The sequence below is a fragment of the Natrix helvetica genome, assembly GCF_964273705.1.
Source record: "Natrix helvetica genome assembly, chromosome: 1".
Classification (NCBI taxonomy): Eukaryota; Metazoa; Chordata; class Lepidosauria; order Squamata; family Natricidae; genus Natrix; species Natrix helvetica.
The window spans coordinates 36,081,147-36,105,122 of NC_138548.1; the positions used below are offsets into that span (position 1 = coordinate 36,081,147).

General features: G+C 39.5%; 1 protein-coding gene across 3 annotated transcripts in view; it reads left to right on the forward strand.

The window, feature by feature from the left end:
- The window catches only part of CEP170B (centrosomal protein 170B), a 75,743-nt gene extending 53,561 nt beyond the window's left edge, over positions 1 to 22,182 (forward strand). For 2 of the 3 annotated variants that reach the window (XM_081934591.1, XM_081934590.1), the window contains exons 13-19: positions 2,109 to 2,355; positions 4,519 to 4,678; positions 7,927 to 8,070; positions 8,252 to 8,340; positions 9,039 to 9,132; positions 9,586 to 9,637; positions 16,187 to 22,182. In XM_081934591.1, coding sequence (XP_081790717.1) covers positions 2,109 to 2,355; positions 4,519 to 4,678; positions 7,927 to 8,070; positions 8,252 to 8,340; positions 9,039 to 9,132; positions 9,586 to 9,637; positions 16,187 to 16,422 — 1,022 coding nt within the window. In that variant the 3' untranslated portion in view covers positions 16,423 to 22,182. The remainder of the gene's footprint in view (positions 1 to 2,108; positions 2,356 to 4,518; positions 4,679 to 7,926; positions 8,071 to 8,251; positions 8,341 to 9,038; positions 9,133 to 9,585; positions 9,638 to 16,186) is intronic. The other variant, XM_081934592.1, reaches the window with a different exon arrangement.
- The last annotated feature ends 1,794 nt before the right edge of the window (positions 22,183 to 23,976 follow it).

Genomic DNA, 23,976 nt, shown 5'->3' on the forward strand with positions numbered 1-23,976 from the left:
AGCCTATAATTCAGGAATAAAAGCTCTTTTGAAAGGCTTGATTTTCATTTCTGGCATCTCAGAAAATGAACACTTAAGATCCCTCTCTAGCAGTTAGAAAATTGTGGTAAGTTAATGTAGATAGTATCTAAAACAAGCTCAATTTGTTAGCTATTGGGTAGTTTTCTGGGTTTCAGCATATAATATGGTGTTGCAAGCTGCAGAGTCACTCAATAGTGAGATGGGTGGCATATAAATTTAATAAATATAAACAAGGCAATTCAGAATCAAATGGGTCATTCCATGGCAAAAGGAAAAAATTATAAGTCTTATTTAAAATAAGGGCTTTGGCTCACTGGCTTTCTTCTAAATTTTCTTTGCTGCCATGCTGTCACAGCCAATATAAAGTGTAGAATGCAGACTTAGATTATTTTTAGGTCCAGACTAAAGTTTTGAATTTTTGCTTTCTTTTTCTTTTTCTTTTTGCAGTTTCTATAGTCAACAGTTTAGCTGTAAACATACCGCTGAGAGGATTGAACCATTGTTTTATTAAAATTATCAACTCCATCTTCAAACCTCTTATAAGCAGCTTTGGAAAGTTTGAAACCACTGAATAAAAAATAGCAATGCCGAATTGAATACCAATTTAAGTAACTTGGTAGTATGAGGGGGGGGGTCTAGTATAAGGAGTGGGGTTTGCTTCTTACCAGCACTGATGATGTTACCTAGATTGGGTAATGAAACGTCTGCAAGAAATCAAACAATCTCAGAGAGCACCAAGGACCCCTCATTTCAACCCTGAACTACAAATATTCTCCTTTATTGGAACCTGTAGTATTCCTGACTGTGTAAACAAGACAACCATTTCTGCTTTTCCTGCTGGCCTTAAGAGCTACTTACTTGTACTTGGAAATGGAGCCATCTGAAATTAATGATTCCTAAGGTCAATACATGGAAAACTAATTTGCCTAATTGACTCTCTTGGGGCCTTTCATGCACATTGAGATGAAAAACCCATGCCACGTGTAGAAAAATCCTACCGTGTCGAAGTTTATGGTTATATGTATATCTACCTTGCAAAATATTTTTTGTTCATTGATAATGATTAATTTAACTTATGACAACAGACAGATGGGGGAATGACCATTTTACCACACATTTCATCACACATTTGTGCTTGATCTGATGAATTATTCCCACTGCTTGAGAGGTTGTTATAAATTGGTTCTTAACCATATAGGAAGAATTGCTTCTCCCTGGTTGTCTGCCTGTAGCTCTATTCAAGTGTTGGCTATATGAGGAACTAACAAGTGTAGAGCATGGGCCAGTGTGAAACAGCTCATCCCTAATATTATGTGCCCATCTAACTCTACCCATAATCTTTGCACATTAGACAAAACTGCAGAAAGGAAATCGGCTAAAGGTTCCTGAACAACAGGAATTGGCAACATTAAATTTGATGGAACCACAAAATTAAAAATATACTGTAAAAGATAGCTGATCTCAGAAGATCATTAAATTTCTGGTGATTTTGTATTTTTTTTCATATTTTTCAAGACTTCAGGCAAGACGTTTGGTGTTCTGATCTAAAATCTTTTGAGGTATCATAGTACAGGGAAATTCTACTAGAAATCTCTAGTGAAATTTGAAATGAAATTTGAAGATTTTGTGCAATTTGGAGCATTGTTTTATTTATACAATGCTTGGGTCATTGTAGTGAAGCCAGGCCTTGTCTTACCTGATTGAGGGGCTGGGGAAAGGGATCCAGTTGAGCATGTAATCAGCTCAGCTTCCAAATGGAATAATATCTCTTCACTGGGGAGCATGTTTTATCAAGCAATGATGAAAACATTAGCAAGTGGCCACCAGATAATTGGAAATAAAGCGTATGACAGATGTGTGATAAGTGTGTGATAATTGGTCATCTACATCCATTCCAGCTAAAGTGCAAGCTATTTGATTTTCACCTATTAAAAATCTCTTCCATCTCATGGTATGCACAGAAGTTTTCTTACTCCTTTTCTTGGGCTGATTGCATTTGTGTTATGGCTTTTTTGAAGTCTTGTCTTTACTTTTCTTCAATTTTTTCTTCCTTACCACCATCTGAAAACCAATTCATTTTATATAAGCTTCGAGGCGGCGGCATCAGGGCTCAGATTATACTTCCACTTCCGAGGAGGAGTATGGCTCAAATCAAAGTTCCCCTAAACACAAACGCTCCCATGCCTCAACAGCCACCCAAACTCCCAGGACCCGCAGCTCCGGGTTGAATAAACAGAAGCATAGCAGCAGCCGAGAGATGGAAGATGAAGATTATGGTGAACAGGATCCCTACAGTTTCATTGTGCAGACTGCAGAGATAGCAGAAATAGCCAGGTGAGACACAGTTTGGCAATACTTTGAGCAACGGATCAAACAGTTGAAGTGGGCACAGGTGAGAAAAAATTGCATTGAATCCAAAGAGAAACTACCTGTATTTCCTCGTAAAATAAGACCAGGTCTTGTTTTCTTTTGGGCCCCAAAATAAGCACTAGGCTTTTATTTTGGGGGGTGTCTTATTTTTTCCCCCAGGTACGGGAGGCCCACTTCTACTTGCTTGCGGTGGGGCAGAGGCCATGTTGTGCGCCAGTGCCACTCCTGCAAGGCAGGGTGGTGTTGGAGCTGCCCCACGTACCCTGCACCAGCTTACCTCAGAGCCCCCTCAGCCAGGCCATACATGCCCCGACACCTGCCTTGCCTTGTGACCATGGCACCAACAGGCCACTCAGCCTCCTGCTCTGTTATGGCTGCGAGCAAGCAGAAGTGGGCCAGTGGCCATGTGGGCTTCTGCTGCACATGCCTGGTTGTTCTGCCACCCCAAGGCAATTGTCAGAGCATGGATGGCCTGAAGTAAGCTGGTGCGGGGCGCATGGAGCAGCTCCACCACTATCCTGCCTTGTCTTGTAGCCGTGGCACTGCGAGCAACCAAATGGAATGGGTGGCTGGCCGGCTATGCAGGCTCTTAAGTAGGGCTTATTTTTTGGGTGGAGGGGGCGGAGGTAGGGCTTATATTAGGTGCATGCATAAAACATGCTAGGTCTTATTTTCAGGGAAACGGTAGTTTGGTATTAAGTGAACCAATATGGTGGGTATGTTGTACAGTGATTTTGCAACACTTTTTAGCACTTGTTTCAGAGGTGCCTCATGTTTCCTACTATTCACAGCACAAGCTTGTCATAACTGGGAACTGCTTCATGTTACCATGCATATAAAAAAATAACAGGAAAAAGAAATTGTGCTTTTCCATTCAGCTGCTGCTTCAGCCCCCTGTGCATTTCCAACCCAAGAATGGATAGCCTGTGTTTTTGGCAACTCTTGGGACTTCCACAGATTGGATTGGTTGAAAATCAGCAGCGCACATTCTTTTGTTTGTATTTTCAGGTGTGGGACTTGTAAAACTGTAATATAGGCTCTATAATAGGCAATCTTTCGTCCTGCCACTTTTTATCTGCAGCCATTACTCTTTCCAGCTTCAAAAGCTGTTAAGTTTTTACCTCCTTTGATATGTTTCAGTTTAGGAAAATGCAAATGTACTGCATCTAATTAGCAGTTTAAAATAGTAAGTTGAAATGGTTATGTGGCAGGTAATACGACTACTGGGAAAAGCTGGAAAACCTCAAAGCCATTGCTTTTACTACAGCAGTTGATTGGGAAAATGGTCTCCTACTAGCTCAGTAACTAAAGGTCCCTTGTTCTGTTGGTCCCATTTCCCTGCTGGACTATAGGACAGACCGGTGCTTCAAATCTGAAAGCCTGAAAGTGACAGTACTAAGTTGGATATATCAAATTTAGGTTCAACATATCACTGTTTTCTAAATACTTTGTAATTTTTGATGTTTTATGGCATGGTTGCATACTCAACCCCAATTTGACTCATTAGATCACAGTGTAATAAAGATTTTGGGCCTTTTCCATTGCCATTCTGGCTGAGGTTGGTGGGAATTTAAATCTGGAAGGCACTTGTTGTCTCTCCTTTATAGTAATTTTCTTCAGCGCATAAGTACATATCTTCAATAAAACTCTCTTTTTATGACCCTGTAATCCCTTAATTCGCAGTAGAGTTTGGGCACTGAACCAGCTGAGCATTTACTGTCCAGATGCCTTTCTGATACTTACATGGCGTTTGCAGCAGATATTTTTAATTTGCGCCTGAGGAGAGAAACATCTGCTGCTACCTAGGAGTGGACACTCAACCTTCAGAATGAGAGATCAACATCTTCACCACTAGGCCACCAGACAGCTCAAATACACCGCTCTTCAATATCAAGCAGAAGTCATTACAGGAGAAACAATTTTTATAGTTTTTAAATAGCAAAACGAGACGCTGTGTTTTTCTAATTGAATATAATTAGTATCCATGTCAGGAATCCTTCTCTCTGAACTTTTTAACTTCTATTTATTTTGTATGTAGAAGGAGACAGGAAGTTCCTTCTAGTTATGAATAATACATTGCATTAATCTTTATCAGCTCTGCTTAAAGAGTTCATGCCATTCTTCTAGATTAAGCCAGACCTTGGTAAAAGATGTAGCAATCCTTGCTCGAGAAATTCATGATGTTGCTGGAGATGGCGATTCCCAGAGCTCGTCTGGAACAGGGCCAAGTACTGCCCACAGTTCGGTGCCTAATACCCCTGCTTCAACCATCTCGGCAAGAGAAGAGGTATGGGAGCTGCTTAAGGTTGTGAATAAGTGGGTGCAACTTCATTGACCAGAAGTCCATAATAGTCATATTATGGTTGAATCATAAGATTCTTCATAATGAATATCATATTATAATAATAACATCCATAATAAAGCATTCAATTATTTTCATATGCAAGCAAGGTTATCTCTCTATATATGGTTGTTCTTTACTGAAATGGTAAACTTCTTGCAACATCCCCGTGTTGCTAAGTAGCAGAATTTGAAACAGCTGATTTTAGGATTTCTGTCAATCATAAGGCACTTTCCAGTTTGTGGCAAAAAAAAATTCACCCTAAAACTCCACAACTTGGAAGTGAAGATTTTTTTTTAGTGATGATTGGATAAACCATTGCGTTAAACTTGTATAAAAAGCACGACCCAGAAAAACTTGACTCATGGATTTAGTCAGAGTTGGGTTGCTCCCGGTTCGGCCTGGATCGGGAGAACCACTAGTAGCAGCAGTGGGAGGCTCCGCCCACCCGCCTGGATGCTTCTGTGCATGCGCAGAAGTGGAGCATGCACATGCATGAGCACATGTGCAAGCAAACTGGTAATAAAAAATGGAAGCCCACCACTGGATTCAGTCATACCTGATCCATATGAACATTGCAATATTAGATTTTTTTAGAATGTGCATGGGTGAAGGGACAGCATTAAAACAAGCTCTGGAGAAGTTAACACTTCATTGATAATTGGAGTAAGAGATTACAAATATTTTGTAGGACCGTGCTTCTAAATTTTTCCTCTGGGGGACCTTTTGCATACCGAATGTATCAGCTTGTTTTTTTTAAAAAAAGATGTGTTTAAACCATTACCTATTATTTCATTGGCTTTATCCAAACCCAAAATTAAAACAAACCCAGAAGATCGATTGTATGTATTTAAATGACCATGTGTGTTCACCATCAAGATCTAAAACTATCCGTTGTAATTATGGAAATGAGCCCAGTTGGGACCAGATTAACATTTAGACATTTAAATGGAATTGATTGCCAGATTCTGGTTTTTATTCTGCAGAATTCTGCCCCTGATCTCTCAACTCAAGCCTTTGCCAGTGGGTGGAAGAAGGCGACCTCTAAGGTCCCTTCCAACTCTGTGATTCAGTCCCAGTACTGCACTGTCCACACATCTGGTTGTAGTAAACAAGAATGTTTGAAACCCAGGCTGTGCTTTGTATTACTTCTACTACTATTAGTGTATGGCATTGTTACATTAGCCACAATGCTATTGCAAAGCAGCACTTCCCAAGTTATGCCACAGGAGGGCAAGCTAGTACCAGCTTCTTTTTTTGTGTGTTTTAGGGCTATGAGATCTAGGTTGCCAAAATTGAGGTGACCACTAGATGGTAGCAAGGAATTATAGAAATCTTATGGTTCTCTGGTGGCACTAGATGTGATGGGTATTGTTACTTCTTTGATTTGGCCTTTTTGATTGTGCTATACTCTACTTTGCATTTAATTCTTCCAATCTTATGGTCAGCACTGACTGCTCTGTATCCCTTCCCCCCCCTCTTCCTTTCTTTCAATACAGATTGCTCATTCAGCTTTGCAGGCAGCAATTCCATATCAGGTGCATTTTCCATCCCACTTAATGTTCTGCTTTAAAACCTTTTAGTGTTCTCTAAATATTTTTTTCTCTTTTCCATTTTTTCATTCTTTTTCAGCTTTCTCACTTTTTCTTTTCCTTCTTTCGATCTTAAATTTTCTTTCACCAAGATTTAGAGCTAAATCCCTGTGTTTTTCCTCACCTAGTTTTATTCAAATAGTCATTGAGCTTAAAAAGTTGATGCCTAAGGAATTACAGATAGTCCTTGACTTGTGACCACAATTGAGTCCAGAATTACAGTTCTGAGTCATGCCAGTTGTGAAGCAGGTCATCATGTGACCGACCTGATTTCATGACAATTTTTGTGGTGCTCGTTAAGTAGATGGTCATAAACCGAACACCATGGTTGTTAAGCGAACATTGTGATCACTGAACAAACTCATTGTTCACCCATTGGTTTATGCTGGAAACTAGAAGTAACGAGGGCGCTGCAGATGGCTATAAGTGCAGCCCAATTCCTAAACGCCTAAAACGTGATCACATGACCGGAGAGGTGTGGTGTGGCCTGGATGCCGCAACTTTGAACCCAAGTCATAAGTACCTTTTGGGGTGTTCATTGTAAGTTTGAAAGGTCACTAAGCGAGGACTACCTGTACTCGGTTGGGAATCATCATTTCTCCCCCCCTTATCCCTAGAACTTACCTCCACATGACCCCCATACATTGGATAAAACCATGTCATGATATGGGCAGGTTTAGATGTCACACACTTACTGTGTTTGTTGAATGCGCAGAAGGGAGGGCATGTGTGCTACCTTTACCTTTCGGGTGTTTATGCATTCAGAGAAGCCTTGTCTGAGCGACCTATCATATACAATTGCAACTGCATGAATATATAGGTTTATTCTTGCAATTGTGAGCCCTGCCCTGTTTGTATGCCTCGTTTACTTTTCATGGGTTTCCAGTCAGTCTTCCAGGATACTGAAGTTGGAGGAAGAACCGCTAGGAATGGATCCATTGTAGGGGCTTTAGCCAAATTGCAAATATGTATTTCCATGAGTTAAAAAATGGTGTCTTACTAGGATGATGCACATGGAAATCTTAAGTGCATTTCACATTCATATTTCCTAAACAGCAACAAAACAAAACAAAAAAAACCTCTCTAAAGGAAAGTTTTAATTGATAAAATGACTAAGTCCATTGAATGTGGACTGTCTTCTACACTTGCATATTTTTAATGTAACATTTCATCTGGTGCTAGTTAGTGTCTTGAAAAGCGATTCTAATATTTTGAAATGATTGAATAGTACTAGTAATATGTATTATATTGAAAGCTGGTGAAAATGACACTCCTATATTGGATACTGCAATATTCAATAAATATGTGATATCATTTCTTTTGTGAATTTTGCCATTGTTTGCAGGCAGTGACATGGAGCTGCAGTAAGTAAACAAACTACTTAATATTGAGTCACTGGGTAAATTGTGCAATGCTTTATAGAAATGAAGGAGACGAACTCAACACCATGTGTCATTTTCAGTAGCTTCTCCGCATGTAATGAGTTGCTCCCACCTAGATGAAGAAGACTGGTATTAGAAGATCACACCATAGTTGCTTGTTACTTCTTTCTTATATTGTCAACTAGATAATTCAATTCAGCATTTATTTTTTATTCTTAAGCTGGTACAGCATATACCAGAAGCAAGCCTAAACTTCCAAAAGGTGCCTCCTGGTTCATTGGGATTCCGTGATTTTGACCAAAATATGAATGACAGCCGGGAGGAGGATATCACAAAAAGAACACGGATAAGAAACAGGGAAGAGGCAAGTGTATTTCCATTTCATGGAAGTATAGGAAATTAAATTCCTCCATGTGTAAGATATGGACGTATGAAACTACTTCCGAATGAGATCATCAGTTCCATGAATAACTGGGTGAAGGTTATCAAAAAGACTCAAGTTAAAAATGCTGTCTTTGAAATTTGTTTTGGTAATTGTATTCCAGGTGATCTTTGACAATTTGATGCTAAACCCTGTGTCCCAGTTATCTCATACCATTCGGGAAAATACAGAAAATTTGGCAGAGAAAATGAAGTGAGTGTATGGTGCCAATCTACTGTAAATGGCTCTCTTGTGTAACCGCTTATGGACCCTGGAGACTAGCATTTCATAACAGAGTTAGAAAAATGACATTGATTAATACTGGCTCTCAATTTTAGCAGAGAATTAAAATGGGTATTTGCATCTTGGTTAGGATATTAAGTTTTATATCATAGTCTTGAACATGGCTCCTTGAACTCTTGGAACTTATTTCAAATAATCATGCTTGGAATTTATCCAATAATTTAAATATTAATAATTAACTTATTTTTTAAATCAATTAACTGAATATGCTTTCAAATGGCCAGTATTTCAGTATAGATAATTTGATATAGATAATTTGTAGCATTCAGGTATACTGAAACGTAGGATACAGAGATATACAGAGACTGTATGATTGAATCACTACTGTAAAACATTTGATTTTTATAAAGTGGGATATAAAATTCTGTTAAGTGAGTATCCATATCAAGCCAAACCTGGGTGACTTTAGAAAAGCTAAGCAGGGTCAGACCTGGTTACTACTTGGATGGGAGACTTACCAGAAACGTCATGGTGGCCATTTAAGGAAACATTTAGCTCCCATCTGAATATGATGATGCATTATTTTATAGTTGCAATAAATAAAAACACATATTTCTGAAGGTTTGTTTTAAACTTTGGAAGTAACAACATTAATGTATTTGTATCAGAATTCTGTTCCAGAATACTGAGAGCACATGGGAAGAAATGGAAGCCAAAATTAATTCTGAAAATGAAGTGCCAATTTTAAAGACATCAAACAAGGTGGGAAGTCATTTTCTTAAATTATGTGCTTTGCAGTCTTGCTATGAAAAATATGCATTGATGAACTTGTTGGATTTACATATACAAATGTTTAAGTTTTGGAATAAATCTGAGATTCAAAAATCAAAATGTGGGATTAGCTTTTGCATATTTTTACTTTTGAGGAAGCATGTAAGTAAACATATATTCTACTGATAAGATTCACACTGTGGAACTCAGCACTTGAATTTTAATATAATAGAGTGAAAACCAAAAAGAGTTTTAAAATTGAAATCCAGTTGTAAATCTTTAAAAGTAAATTTAAAGAAAATATTTAGGTATATGTTGTTTTAAAACAAGATTGAACAAGTATGAAACTAGGTATAAATTGGTTTAATTGAATTTTTTAAAATGTACACTATACCACTGGCTTGTTTTGCTAAAGTTCATCAGCATTTAATGTTTTAAATCTAGGAAATCAGCTCTATTTTGAAGGAGCTTCGCAGAGTCCAAAAACAACTTGAAGGTTTGTAATACTTGCTTTTGTAGTTCTTTTTTTATATATAAATGATTAACCTTAAATAGATATGATTAAGTTTTGAAAAACAGAAAGCTGGAGATGTTGCAATATGCCATGTGTCGGAGTGTAAAGCAAGACTTACTTTGGTCTTCAGATAAAACAAACTGTCTGCCGAGCAACTTCAAGTGAAGATAACTATATGTTTGCACTCAAGGGGTATTGGAAGTTTCAACTGGTATAGCCATGATGGCGAACCTATGGCAAGCATGTCGGAAGTGACACGCAGAGCTGTCGCATGTTGCTCTTCCAATGATCTTCCGGTTTCTAACATGTGCATGTGTGCTGGCCAGCTGGTTTTCAGTTATGCGGGAATGCTGGAAATGGGAAGAGTAGTCACCCGGTGTGCATGCGCGTGCCTGGCGGCTCTTCTTCCAATTTACAGCATGTGCATGCACACTGGCCACCTGGTCTTCCAGTTTCTGGTGCACAAACACGTGTGAAGACCAGCTGGCCAGCACACATGCACACATCTGCGTGCCGGAAACCGGAAGTTACAATACAATACAATAGCAGAGTTGGAAGGGACCTTGGAGGTCTTCTAGTCCAACCCCCTGCCTAGGCAGGAAACTCTATACCGTTTCAGACAAATGGCTATCCAACATCATCTTAAAGACTTCCAGTGTTGGGACATTCACAACTTCTGGAGGCAAGCTGTTCCACTGATGTAATTGTTCTAACTGTCAGGAAATTTCTCCTCAGTTCTAAGTTGCTTCTCTCCTTGATTAGTTTCCACCCATTGCTTCTTGTTCTACCTCAGGTGCCTTGGAAAATAGTTTGACTCCTCTTCTTTGTGGCAACCCCTGAGATATTGGAACACTGCTATCATGTCTCCCCTAGTCCTTCTTTCTATTGAACTAGACATACCAAGTTCCTGCAACCGTTCTTCATATGTTTTAGTCTCCAGTCCCCTAATCATCTTCATTGCTCTTCTCTGCACTCTTTCTAGAGTCTCCACATCTTTTCTACATCGTGGTGACCAAAACTGAAAGCAGTATTCCAAGTGTGGCCTTATAAAGTGGTATTAACACTTCATGTGATCTTGATTCAATCCCTCTGTTTATGTAGCCTAGAACTGTGTTGGCTTTTTTGGCAGGTGCTGCACACCGCTGGCTCCTTTTTAAATGGTTGTCCACTAGGACTCCAAGATCCCTTTCACAGTTACTATTGTTGAGCAAGGTACCACCTATACTGTACCTGTGCATTTCATTTTTCTTGCCTAAATGTAGAACCTTACTCTTTTCACCATTGAATTTCATTTTATTAGATAGTGCCCAATGTTCAAGTTTGTCAAGATCCTTCTGTATCCTTAGCCTATCTTCTGTAGTGTTGGCTATTCCTGCCAGCTTGGTGTCATCTGCAAATTTGATGAGTTCCCCATTTATTCCCTCATCCAAATCATTGATGAAGATGTTGAAGAGTACTGGGCCCAAAACAGCCTTGGGGTACTCCACTGCATACTTCCCTCCATGTAGATGCAGTTCCATTGAGGATTACACGTTGAGTGCGGTTGGTCAGCCAGTTACGAATCCATCTGGTGGTGATGCTGTCTAACCCACATTCTTCTACTTTATCTAGTAGTAGGTTATGGTCTACTTTATCAAAAGCCTTACTGAAGTCCAAGTAAATTATATCGACGGCACTCCTCTGGTCCACTAATTTTGTCACATTATCAAAGAATGCAATAAGATTAGTCTGGCATAATCTTTTTTTGACAAACCCATGTTGGCTTTTGGCTATTACTTTGTTTGCTTCTAGATGTTCACTAATTTGTTGCTTGATTATCTTTTCCAGAATCTTTCCTGGTATTGAGGTTAGGCTGATAGGTCTGTAGTTTCCTGGATCTGTTTTTTTTTTCCTTTTTGGAAGATGGGAACCACATCAGCTCTTTTCCAGTCCTCTGGTAGTTCCCCGGTGCTCCGGGATCTCTGAAAGATATAGTTCAGTGGTTCTGAGATCTCGTCTGCCAGTTCCTTCAGAACCCTTGGGTGTAATCCTTCTGGTCCTGGTGATTTGAACTCGTCTAGGGTAGACAGGTGCTTACTTACCATTTTCTTCCCTATTTCAACTTGTGTTCCTAATCTGATTTTTGTGGTGCTGTTTTTGATAGATTGGACTGTTTTATCCCTTTGTGTAAAGACAGATGCAAAACATGAGTTAAATAGTTCTGCTTTCTCCCTGTTGCTTGTCACCTTCTTGCCACTTTCTCCCAGCAATGGACCAATTGTTTCCTTAACTTTTTTTTTGTTTTTAACATGTTGGAAGAAGCTTTTTTTTGTTATTTTTTACTTTTGTGGCAAGCCTTTCTTCATTGTGAGCCTTAGCTTTCCTCCCTTCATCTTTACAGGCTCGGGCTATTTGCTGATATTCTGCCTTCGTTATGTCCCCCTCTTTCCACTTTTTATACTTATCTTTTTTGTATTTCAATTTGTCAGAGAGTTCTTTATGCAGCCATGCTGGTTTCTTTTGGGAGCTGTTATTTTTCTTCTTCATTGGTATTGTGCTAGACTGGGCTTTTGTAATCTCATTTTTAAAAATTTCCCAAGCTTCTTGAGTTGTTTTCCCCTTGAGGATTCTCATCCATGGAATTTTTCCCAAGCTCTAAGTTTATTGAAATTTGCTCTCTTAAAGTCCAAGACTCTAGTTTCACTTTGTTCTACTACTTGTGTTTGCATAATGTTGAATTCCAATATTGCATGGTCAGTTGCCCCCAGGGTTCCTGTGGCTTCAACACCTTCTATCATTTCCTCTCTGTTAGTGAGAATTAAGTCCAATATGGCTGATCCCCTTGTTCCCTTCTCTACCTTTTGGGAAACAAAGTTGTCTGCTAGGTTTGTTAGAAACCTGTTGGATCTTCCACTTGGTGCAGTTTGTTTCCCAGTTGATATCAGGGTAGTTAAAATCCCCCACTACTATTGTGGTGTGCTTCCTACATACCTTAGTTATCTGACTAGCAAAAAGTTCATCTACTTCCTCTGCTTGGTTGGGTGGCCTGTAGTATAAACCTATGGCAATGTCATTTCCCCCCCAACCTTTAATATTGACCCAAATGCATTCAAGATAGTTCTCATCATTGTTGTGCTCTATTTCTGTATATAGTGCAACTCCACCTCCTCTTTTATTTGGTCTATTTCTTTTAAATAATTTAAATCCTTCTAGCTGTATGTTCCATTTGTCGGTTTCATCCCACTATGTTTCTGTAATGGCAACAATATCGTATCTGCCCTCTTACTTGAATTTCTAATTTGCCCTGTTTATTCCTCATACTCTGTGCATTGGTGTATAGACATTTGAGTCCATTTTGATTGACCTGTGTTTACTGTCGACATAACCTGTGTTATGCCTGACTGCCCCTATTTTCTTGCCACTTATATGATTCATGCACATGATATGGCACTCACTATTAAATGCTTGGTTTTGCTTGACAGCGGGAGTGATAATCTTACCCGCACAAACACCTGTGTTACATGCACTGATAACCCTATGAATTTTAGATTGCTGGGGACAGAAATGTTCTGCATCAATTAATTCTCTGTCCCCGCTGTTCAGTTTAAATGTTTATCCAGAAAATCTGTGAATTTAATGCCAAGTAACTCAGTCCCTTTCTTGGATGGGTGCAAACCATCTCTTTTGTACAGTTTTTCATTGGACCAGCTGCAGACATCATGACTAATAAAACCAAAGCCTTCCCTTTTACACCACTCCTTTAGCCACACATTAAACTCTGCTACACACTGGCCCTTTCCTTTTTGTTCATTATATACTGGTAAAACCTCTGAAAAGATAAGCCTACAACCTATACAACTAAGTTCATACCCCAAGCTCTGGAAATCAGTCTTCACAGAAAGTACATCTTTATGGGACAGATCATTTGTGCCAAGATGTATAATAGCATCAACATCACAGTCCTTACTTGCATTCTTGACTATCTTAAGAATACGCCTCTTGTCTCTGTCGGCAGTAGCACCTGGCAGACACCTGACCTCTTTTAAAACCTCTATATCCTTTCCTAAATTTACATCCCAACCAGAAGGTGACTTCTCTTTTTGCATACCTTGCTCTTCTTGTGCAACTGATGTGTGATACCTGGTTCCCCATTTTGCCTTTCCGAAGTAAGTTCTTCATTTTGGACCACGATCCCCTCCTTTTTTGAGTCATCATTATCACAACTACCTTGACCTGTCTCTTTAGTGTCCCCATTAGGATCTGTTATGCTGGGTCACAGCAAAAGCTTTGTGTTTATGGTTCACAGCTCTCACTCTCCCAGATCCCACGGTTGTCCAGAGTGCTCTTCTCCTGCAGGATCTTTGCGGTAAGGGGGGCTGATAGCGTGGCATCTCCATAGAGTGGAATGGCCGAATTGGACATCTAATTTCTGCTTGGAAAGCACAGATTAGAGATTCTAGATAGGTAATCTGTCTATGTAGACTAGTAATTTGTTTACAAAGGGGACAGTATCCAAATTTGAAAAGAGTACTGCGAAAGACAGGTGCAAGACAGGTGCAAGACAGGTACATTGAACTACATTGAATTACATTGAAGTTTCATCTTCCCGGCACGTGCTTGTGCACCGGGTGGCTGTTCTTCTGGTTTCTGGCACACGCATGCATACCAGTCAGCTGGCCTTCGTGCATGCATGCATGCCAGAAGACCAGGTGGCCAGTGCGCATGTGCACACCAGAATCTAGAATATTATCTTCCCAGTGTGTGAATGAGCACCGGGTGGCTGTTCTTCCAGTTTCTGGTACACGCATGTGTACCGGCCAGGTGGTCTTCGCGGGCACATATATGCCAGAAACTGGAAGACTAGGTAGACGGTAAGCATGTGCATGCCGAAAACTGGAAGAGCAGGTGCCCTGCGAATGCATGAACACCGGGTTGCTCTTCTGGTTTTCGTCATGCGTGTGTGCACACACTTCCGTTTCGGCACTTGGTGCCGAAAAGGTTCACCAATACTGTGGTATAGAATGCAAGCAGTTGCTTGGTGCATATGCCATCACTGCTTCACGAATTGCACTGGTTGCCAGTATGCTTTCATCTACAATTCAGAAGGCTTCAATTCAATTCACCTTTAAAACCTTCATGGCTTAGGACTGAACCCATTTACCAATGGGACTGTGTGTCCCCAGGTGTCTCTACCTGTCTAGCAGGAGAGGTATACTCCCAAGCAGTGGTGGGTTCCAGATCCCGTTGCACCTGGTATGGTGCAACGGGGCTGGGTGTCCACCACATGCGCGCAGCGCATGCATGCGTACTTACCATCTGCGCTGCTCCAGCTGCTTGGCAGAGCATCGCGCAGGCACCGTACTCTCCATGTACGTGCGCCTAAGCCCCGATTGGCTCAAATACAGGTAAGGAGGGTGGGTGAGCCCTCTGGAGCACTGTACTGGAATGGTACCTGGTGCTCCCAGCAGGCACTGGTACGCCCGTACTGGTGCGTACCGATCATGTCCCACCACTGTTCCCAAGTATTCTCAGTTAAGGAGTATTCCATAAGGCCTTTGAGATTTGGTTTTGTCCCTAAGCCCGGGGTCCAAGGCATATGATAAAGTCTGTCTCCTAACTACGGTATGTGGATACAGTAATGAGTTGGATGATGCCAAACTACTATGTATTTTATTTTCATATTGTGTATTTTATGTATTTCATTGTAAGCCACCTAGAATCACATAGATGAGAGGGACAGCAATATAAATAAAATAAAATCAATATAATTCAGTCTTCACAAAGAGAGTTGTCACAGAATGAGCTTTTATAGCTTTAAATTATCTGCCTGGAGTTTATGCTTCTGAAATACAGTAGTGGTTAAAATTGTGGAAACCTTTTGGGAAAAGTGTACATTATTTTTGAGGTTTGATGGCTAATAACACCATTTTCTTTTGGAGTAGTACCATAAAATTATATATCAACGTAAAGATAATTTAATCAAGAATGTAATGCAATAACTTTTATGAAGGATTTGCTTTTAGAATAGCAGTTATAAAGAAGAAAAGTGAAACACATTGAAAAACTGAGATATACAAAAATTATCACCATGTCAGTTAATACTTAGTTGAGTAACCTTTAGCATGAATTACAGCCTTACATCGTCTTCCCATGGAGTGAACCAAGTCTTTTAGTTCTACAGCTGTTATAATGTGGAACCAAAATTGAATGATTGCTTCTATTAACTGGGTTTTATTGCTGGCTATATTTGGCTATAACGTTTCATAGAATACAGATAATTTTACAAACTTTGTTGCATTACATTCTTGATTCAATTATCTTTCCGTTGATATATACTTTTATGGTACTACTCCAAAAAAAGTGGTGCTATTAGCCATCAAACCTCAAAAACACACTTTTCCCAAAAGGTTTCCACAATTTTGGCCACTACTGTAGAAGCCATTCACTGTCCATGCGCTCAATTGTTGCCCAGGTATCAAACATCAAGTGAAAAAATAGGTTGGAATTTAATAGGAGAGCTGATCATGCTTCTTTGTTTTTCCTTTTTGGCAGTTATAAACGCCATCATTGACCCAAGCGGAAACTTGGATTTGCTCACCAATAACAAGAACTGTTCTGTGTTACAACCTGAAGCAGCTAAAGTCAGGACTGCCAACAATACTTCTGGATCTGTGTTGGAATCTTTGTCACCTGTCAAGAAAATGAATTACACTCAGAAATCGAACTTTGGGTCCACTGGTCTGCAGGATAAAACATTTGTTCCAGATGGGGAGAAATATGTGATCTGACAGAATATTTTCTATTGCTTATCCTGTAGTATGTCATTTACTGTGACGTTTAGTATTGCATATGACTTGTGTGTGAGTGGTTGTGGGCAAGTCCACGTGGAACAGTTGTTTAGATTGCTAGCACATTGCACAAAATGGGGGGAAAGGTACAATCTCTGCTATGTAGGCAGTTGAAGTTTGGGTGAAGCCCTTTGTGGGGAAGAAAGGCTAATGGTGTGGAACAACACATCCACAAGAGAATTTTTTTTAACAGAAAGCAGTTCGGTGTGCCATTCTTCTATTGTGCCATAACAAAGCAGACCTTGCATATTCTTCATTCTCTATTGCTGAAACTCTGATATGTTCTCAGATATAGCCTGTTCATAGCAATTGGTTGAGTTGTATATAGAATCCATTTTGAAAATATACTTTTTGAGACAGTGGATAGCTGGTGCTGTAAAATTAATTTTAAATACGGAGTATTCAAATGGTTTGGTCAGGATTTATTTTTCATACTGTCAGGTAAAGTTGAGGCAACATAGCTTACTTTTACAAATTCAGGAGCAGTTGCCTGAAAAATGTCTTCGAGGAGGAAGCAGAGATGATAGTGAATAATTTTGCTTCCAGTCCTACAGCTTTCACTGTTCCACTGGTTAAAAGAGTGGTGACAAGAGGGCGGTGAATATGGCTGCATTGTTTTCTGTATGTGATTCATTTGAAAAATTCCAAATAAGTAGTTCTGTAGGAGAGGATTCAATGACCAAATCAGGATTTTGTATAGCCAGGTTGCCAAATTCTTACTGTATCATGTTAGTCTCCATGTAACAAAGGGTTTATGTGCTCTGAATATTTTTTTTATATGCTATCTAAAGAGGGGCGTAAGAATAAATGTTCCACAACTGGGCAAGTAGTCACCACGTCTCCCCAGCACTTTGATGGTAAAGTTTACACAAATCCTTTAACCATGGCCTGTTAAATAATATCTGAACTGACACAAGACTCATCTATAAACCATTGTAGTAACATGATCATAACTTGCTAAGCCACCATGTGTCTTGTTTGATTTGGGTTTAGCATGATGCTTAAGCTTAAGCCCAAGAGGGGATACTTGAGCTTAACCCAGTTATGTAGATCTCATTTTGTTTATGTGGATGAGCCATTCTGGACCACGGACAGCTTGGTGCAATTTATGACTTAGTAGAATTTTGGGCGGGGTCAGTTTAAATGCATTCTTTAAAACTTTAAGCCAATATTCCCTGTTTGTGTGTGTATGTGTGTACATGCGGGGAGGGCTCTGCAAAGCTTAAGGTACAGGTACCAATTTTGCCTATAAATTGCACAGTAACACAAATGTATTTCCAAATCATGGCTCAGGCTACTTTAGTGATGGCAGATATCATCTCCCTTTTGGGACTCAGGCAGAGCAGAAAAACTATAGTTTGGCTGCTAGGCAGAAAACGTTGCTCATCCTGTCTTATTGTGTAGTATGGATCTAAGCTAACCACAACTCAGCCTGTGTATACTTGGTCTGAATCTCACTGACATCCATGCACTATTTAAAGAGCAGAGAGGTACAGGCCTTCTCTGTATCTCTAGGAAAACAGTTTTGAGCATAAGAAACAATCTTTTTCCATATCCTTCTAATTTCAGGGCTTGGGGGTGGACCTTCAACAAGGTATGCTCAACAAGCCCCCATGAGAGGATCCTCTCATGCTTGGTTCAGCATGAACTCACTCATCATGGAGAAAATAGCATGTTGTATCAGTAGACAAGTGTTTCTCAGCCGTGACTTCTTGAAGATGTGTTTGAAGCATTGGTAGTTTGCAGCTTGAAGTTATGCTGACTGGGGAATTCTGTGAGTTGGAGTTCACACATCTTCAAATTGCCAAAGTTGAGAAACACTGCAGTTGATATTATGCTGAACTTTTGGTTCCATCAAAAAGTGGATTTCTCTGACTTCCGAGCTGGCCATATGGAATCCCATATCCCTTTCCACTCCAAATTATAAGATGGGAACTATCAAAAAGTTGCCACAAATAATAGTGTAGCTGTTGCCTTAAAATTGCTGAAATGAATGTAGTTCCTGGGATATATCTTGGAAATTATACAACACAGTTTTAGTTTAATGTAGTTTCTAGGAAAATGTATAAGTAAACTAAATTGCTCCAATATTCAGTGTTATCCAATATTCCTGTGCTGGGAATTTGAACACTTAAGAACAAAAAGCATGAGTTTGTCCAACCACAAAACAATTTCTAATATTGGTGCCATTCTTTCTTGAATCTCGATGCTAAAACTTGTTTGGCTGATGATGTGTCAAGTGAGTAGTGCAGTATTATAATTGTATTATGTCTGCCCATGATAAACTTAAAACCAATATCAAGAATAACTTTGCAAACATTTTAAAATGCCTGTTTTTCCAATTAAAATGAATTGTCCATTTGTCAAATCAGCAATGGTTTAAAAAGGATGGGACTAAGAACAGCATTGTTAACTATTTGAAATGTTTATTGATATCAGTTGACACAAGGAAGTCTTTTATAACATTCACTTCATTTTTAAATAATTGTTGAAGGCCACCAGATTAAATACAGTTGAGAAGTGAATTCAGTTAAGAAATGAATACAGTTGAGAAACAAATGCAGTATAGAACTACTGCATTTACAATAATTTATTCAGGTCTGAAAACGATGGATAGTGTGGATATATCGTACAGAGCAGCGGTCCCCAATTTTGGTGGTCTGGCAGGGGCGGGGGAGAGGGGAATGGGGTTGTGAGAGTAGCAAGCCGGCCCACAGCCAACTTGCATGAGCGGTTGGGTTGTGCACACATCCACATGCACACACAGCCTGAGCAAGTTGAGCTGTGTGCATGGGTGTATACGCGCTGCCCCACTGCTCACACAAGTTGAGGGTGTGTGCGCATGTGCACCAGCCCACTGCTCCTGAGGTCTGCTTCTGATTAGGTTACGGACCGGTAGTGGGCTGCAGCCCGGGGTTTGGGGATCCCTGCTATAGAGAACATATTTAAAATGTTAAATTCTAGTAGAAATGAAATTGGTTTGGAAAATAAATGAAAAAAATAAATTTAGTTGCTCAGAGAAAATCTTTGCTATCCAGTTGGATTTTACTTGATTGTGCACAGGTTAAAATAATGTAAATGCTGCTATTGATGTTGAGGCACCAAATAAAAGTTGCCAGTACTTTTCCCATTAGAAACTGATCCAGTTACAGATTCATTTATACAGCTTCTGTTTAATTGTACCTGATGGTTGCTTGTAAACTTGTCTCTGAGTCATAGAGATGTCACATGTCAATTCTTGCCATTCATCAAATTTTTCCATCGTCGTTAAGGACCCAAACCTTGTAAATGCATCAAAATTCTTCACCTTAATTATTGATATCACGCTAGTCCAGATTTACCCGCACCAAGTCTACATTAGATTATCTTCCAAATATGCTGTTGCAGAGAGGAGAAAGGCTGAGTTTGACTAAGCTTAGGAAAAAACCCTAGAAAAGCACTTTTGTATTTATGCCATCTTCTCAGTCAACTTTCCCCAACAGAATGAATTGTAAATTTGTAGAATTCTCAAAGTTCCCAGGCAACATTTATCTGGGGAATTCTAAAAAATGCAGGCTTAACACGTGGAAGGACATTCACATCTGAGCATAAGTTTCATACATTTTCAAGCCTAAGGTGAGGAGTTCAGGGCTACATCTATGTATGAACATCCAAAAAGGCATGGACATAGAAGTCTGGTTTGTTCACAAGTAGCAGAAAATACTTCAGCTTACCCTACACATAAAATTAAAAATTGAAACAAATTAAGGCTATACAATTAATATATTACAAACAGATTGCATATTACTTCTGATACACTTAAGTCAAAGAAGAAGTCATGTGGCTTTGTTATTCTTATATTGGATCCCTCTAGTGCAATTTGTATACAACCTGTTAAACATTTAATCCCAGTATGTGGTACAACCTAGGTCTTATTTATTTGACTTTCTGATTAGCAGAAAGTCAAATAACAGGACCTACTTGCATATACACAGTTTTGTAAAATTTAATTAAAACCTTTATATTTGGCTAGCCAGTTTCAAAAGATTACAAAGCCAAGATCATTTGAAGTTCAGTGACAAATGTTTGATTTCTTCAGAGTAGCTAAAGAATTGGGGGTGGGGGGAGCAGCTTATCCTCCTAGGTTCAAATGACTGATCAAGATTGAATGAGTATGATTCATTAAGAGAATGTTTTATCTGTTTGAAAAAAATGCTGTCATTCTCATACTGGTGGTAAGAATACTACCATATAGTCTGAGAGTGTGCAGTAACATAAATGTGCTAAATAAATACATATTTAAAAACACTGAATAAAAGCAGTTAATGGGGGCAATTTTTGCCCATCTCAAAGTTTTTGTATAGATTTCAAGCAGAGGTGTGTATACATATGTTTCTGCACATTTGCCAATAGATCAGGGGTGTCCAAACTTGGGAACTTTAAGACTTGTGGACTTCAACTCTCAGAATTCCCCAGCCAGCATGGCTGGCTGGGGAATTCTGGGAGTTGAAGTCCACAAGTCTTAAAGTTCCCAAGTTTGGACACCCCTGCAATAGATAGTCCTTGCTTTACCACAATCAAGACTGGCAACTCGTGCCAGCTTCTTCATTGACTCTGCTTGTTGGAAGTTAACTGTGAATCATGTAAATGGAAAGCAAATGACCCTGGGATGCTGCACTATCATAAATTCAAAGACTGTCTATAAAGTTACTTTTTCAGTGCTATCGTAACTGCTAAATAATTGCTAAACAGGGCAGTTGTTAAGTGAGGACTAGCTATGGCTGGGTTCAATTCAAGGAAAAATTTCAGAGGCAAGTTTTCAAGAATGACCAGCTGTGTACATTAGCAGAAGGAATAACTTGTTCTCATTTCACCTAAGAGAAGTGGATTGGGTGCGTGTTTTTCTACATAACATGAAAGCAACCCAATACAACCTGTGTACCCAGGAAGGCTTTGAAACCAATTGGAAATGATACATCTCTTTACATGATATCTTAGACCTTAAATGCACACTTCAGTTTAAGCTATACAATGAGTATCTTAAATATATACTGGTACATTTAAAAAAAGCTAATGTGTGTATGCCCCCAAGTCATCCTTAACATAAATCAAAGGAAACGTTTGTCCTGAATGTTTACAAATACCTACTTTTGAAAGAAGTGGGAGTGTAATTTGCTACTGATTTTTCACTTTCGTAAATGGATTCCTCCCTCCCTCCCTCGGTAGAAATGAATTCCTGATCTTGCCACTGTTGAAGTCCAGAAAACTACTTGTTCACTTTCTGTTGTGTCCCCTGCTCAGTGGTGCCTAAGCACCTGCTGGTTGTTACTCTGCTGAAACTGTTTTCCACTGTTAAAAACATTTTTTCACAGCTATCATTGTATTAGATCTGCATGCCACACTGAAGCAAGCTGAGCTGTATGAGTTACTGAAATGCAGCTTTGTGTAACGCAAAACTGTTTCAGTGACTTCCATTTTTGGTTCATCTTTTACTTCATTTTGATGTCTTCTTTGAAATACTGTGTATAATTATAAGATCCATCTGATTCCTGCAGACCTTCAATGGGATACTTTCCCCCTCTTTGTCTTAGATTTTGTTTTTTTGTTTTAAAAAAACCAGTAATTTATTTTGCTTGACAGACAGTTTATCTGTACCATTTTGTTTCTGAATAATGTGGATGTCTTTCAAACCAAAATAAATGGTTATTTTATATAATTTTATTACACATTTGCTATAATAAATCATTTTCATACCAGGTTTATACAAAGTTAGAGGCCTGAGCTAATATCTTTCGAGGCCTCCAGTTGGGAAAGGTAAGAAATGCACACCTGTTTGAATCTGTAGGAACAGATTTTCTCTTTAAGGTTCCAGACATCTTTCTGATTATAAAATGCTGGGGAGCAAAGGAAGGAAGGAAGGAATAAATCCATAGCAAGCAAGAGAAAGATTGGAGAATTGCTGCTGCTGTGTCTTCCACCATACACTGACCTGATGCAAGTGAGCTTGGTGTAAACATTTTTAGGTGCCAAAACAACACCATCCCTATGGAAGAGGGGAAAAAATAGAAACATGCTAGAAGGAACCGCAAGATTGCTCTGCTCCTCTAAAAACCCCATGAGAGCTTTATCTGCTATATAGAGGCACAACATTGCATATTGAATGAAATAAAACAGGATAATTAAAGAATCACAGAGAAAAAAACCCTTTGGTGGGTTCAATCTTGAATAAAGACTACTGCATGCTGCAGAATTTAGTTTTCAGGTTTCATTGGGTGATCATTGTTGCTTTTTTCCTCACCTTAGTCTTCATCTCTAGCAGTCTCCTCGAACTTCCACTGAATTTCCAAATTCCTAGATTACTGCCTGCCTTTCCTCCTCTGTCTCCAGGAGTGGTTTAGGATCTACGCGAAAGTGAGCTGCAAGATTAGATCAGTAGAGAAAGTCCTATTCTGCTAGGTCAGACCTAGGCATTTTATGGTCCCAGGCCATATCTGGCCCTTTGGCTCTCCCTATCTGGCCAGCATGAGGCCAATTGGAAGTTAAAAAATAAAAAGTGAATAGTAAGGGAGTGGGAGAAGCAGTTGGCTAGCAAGAGAAAGCTTTTCTGTACCTGCAGCAGAAGAACAGCGGCCAGGCTGAGGCAAAGGGAGGCATGGCTTCATACTCCCTTGCTCCCTCAGCATGTGGGTGGCACCAGCGGCAGAAGTAAGTTCAGCTTATTGGTTTGGTCCTCCATAACAGTCTCAGCTTCTCGTGTGGCTCCTTTAGATAATTCATTGCCCATGCCTTTGCCAGGTGGAAAATTCATCAATGAACGGCAGAGGTGCCCCTCCTCCCCTTCAGCACAAAAAAGTTGGCATGAAATCCGTGTGGACTTCCATCCTCCATACAAGCATGGTTTTTCCTCCACCAAAAAGCAGGCCAAATGTGTCTGTCTAAAGACAGCAAGAGAAAATTGCTTGACGGCATGCGTGTAACTGCTGAACAGGCCTGTTATGTATCAGATTAGCCTTACTCTCTAGCTTTCATTATTATCTAATAATGATTACGTCCTCATTGTAAAGGAGAAATTCAGTCAACGAAATAGAGTGGGAAATAGTTTTATATGTTTGTAAAATCAGCCTTCTGATAGTTGCCAAGAGATCTGGTTTGATTTATAGGCCCTGTAGAGGCCTGAGATGGGGCTAATTTCCAAAATGGTGAGCATGGGCCATTGAGGACTCTTAAGAATCTTGGTGTGAGTTTTCTCTTGAGATGGCCTAGATTAGGAAACAGGAGGCCCTCATTATGGAACAAAGAAGACTTTGCAGATTCAGCCCCAATTTCTACACTTACGAATGTATCTTCTTTTGAATATGTTGAGAAAGAAACCTGTATTTAGGATTTTGGAAGAAACACTGTTGGTAAGGAAAGATACAGCAGGAGAAAGCTGTGTGTTATAAATCTTTGTACCCACCCAACCCACTGCCCCAACTGCCCTTAGTTTTATTTTATGTTTTTTTTAAAAAGGGGTGG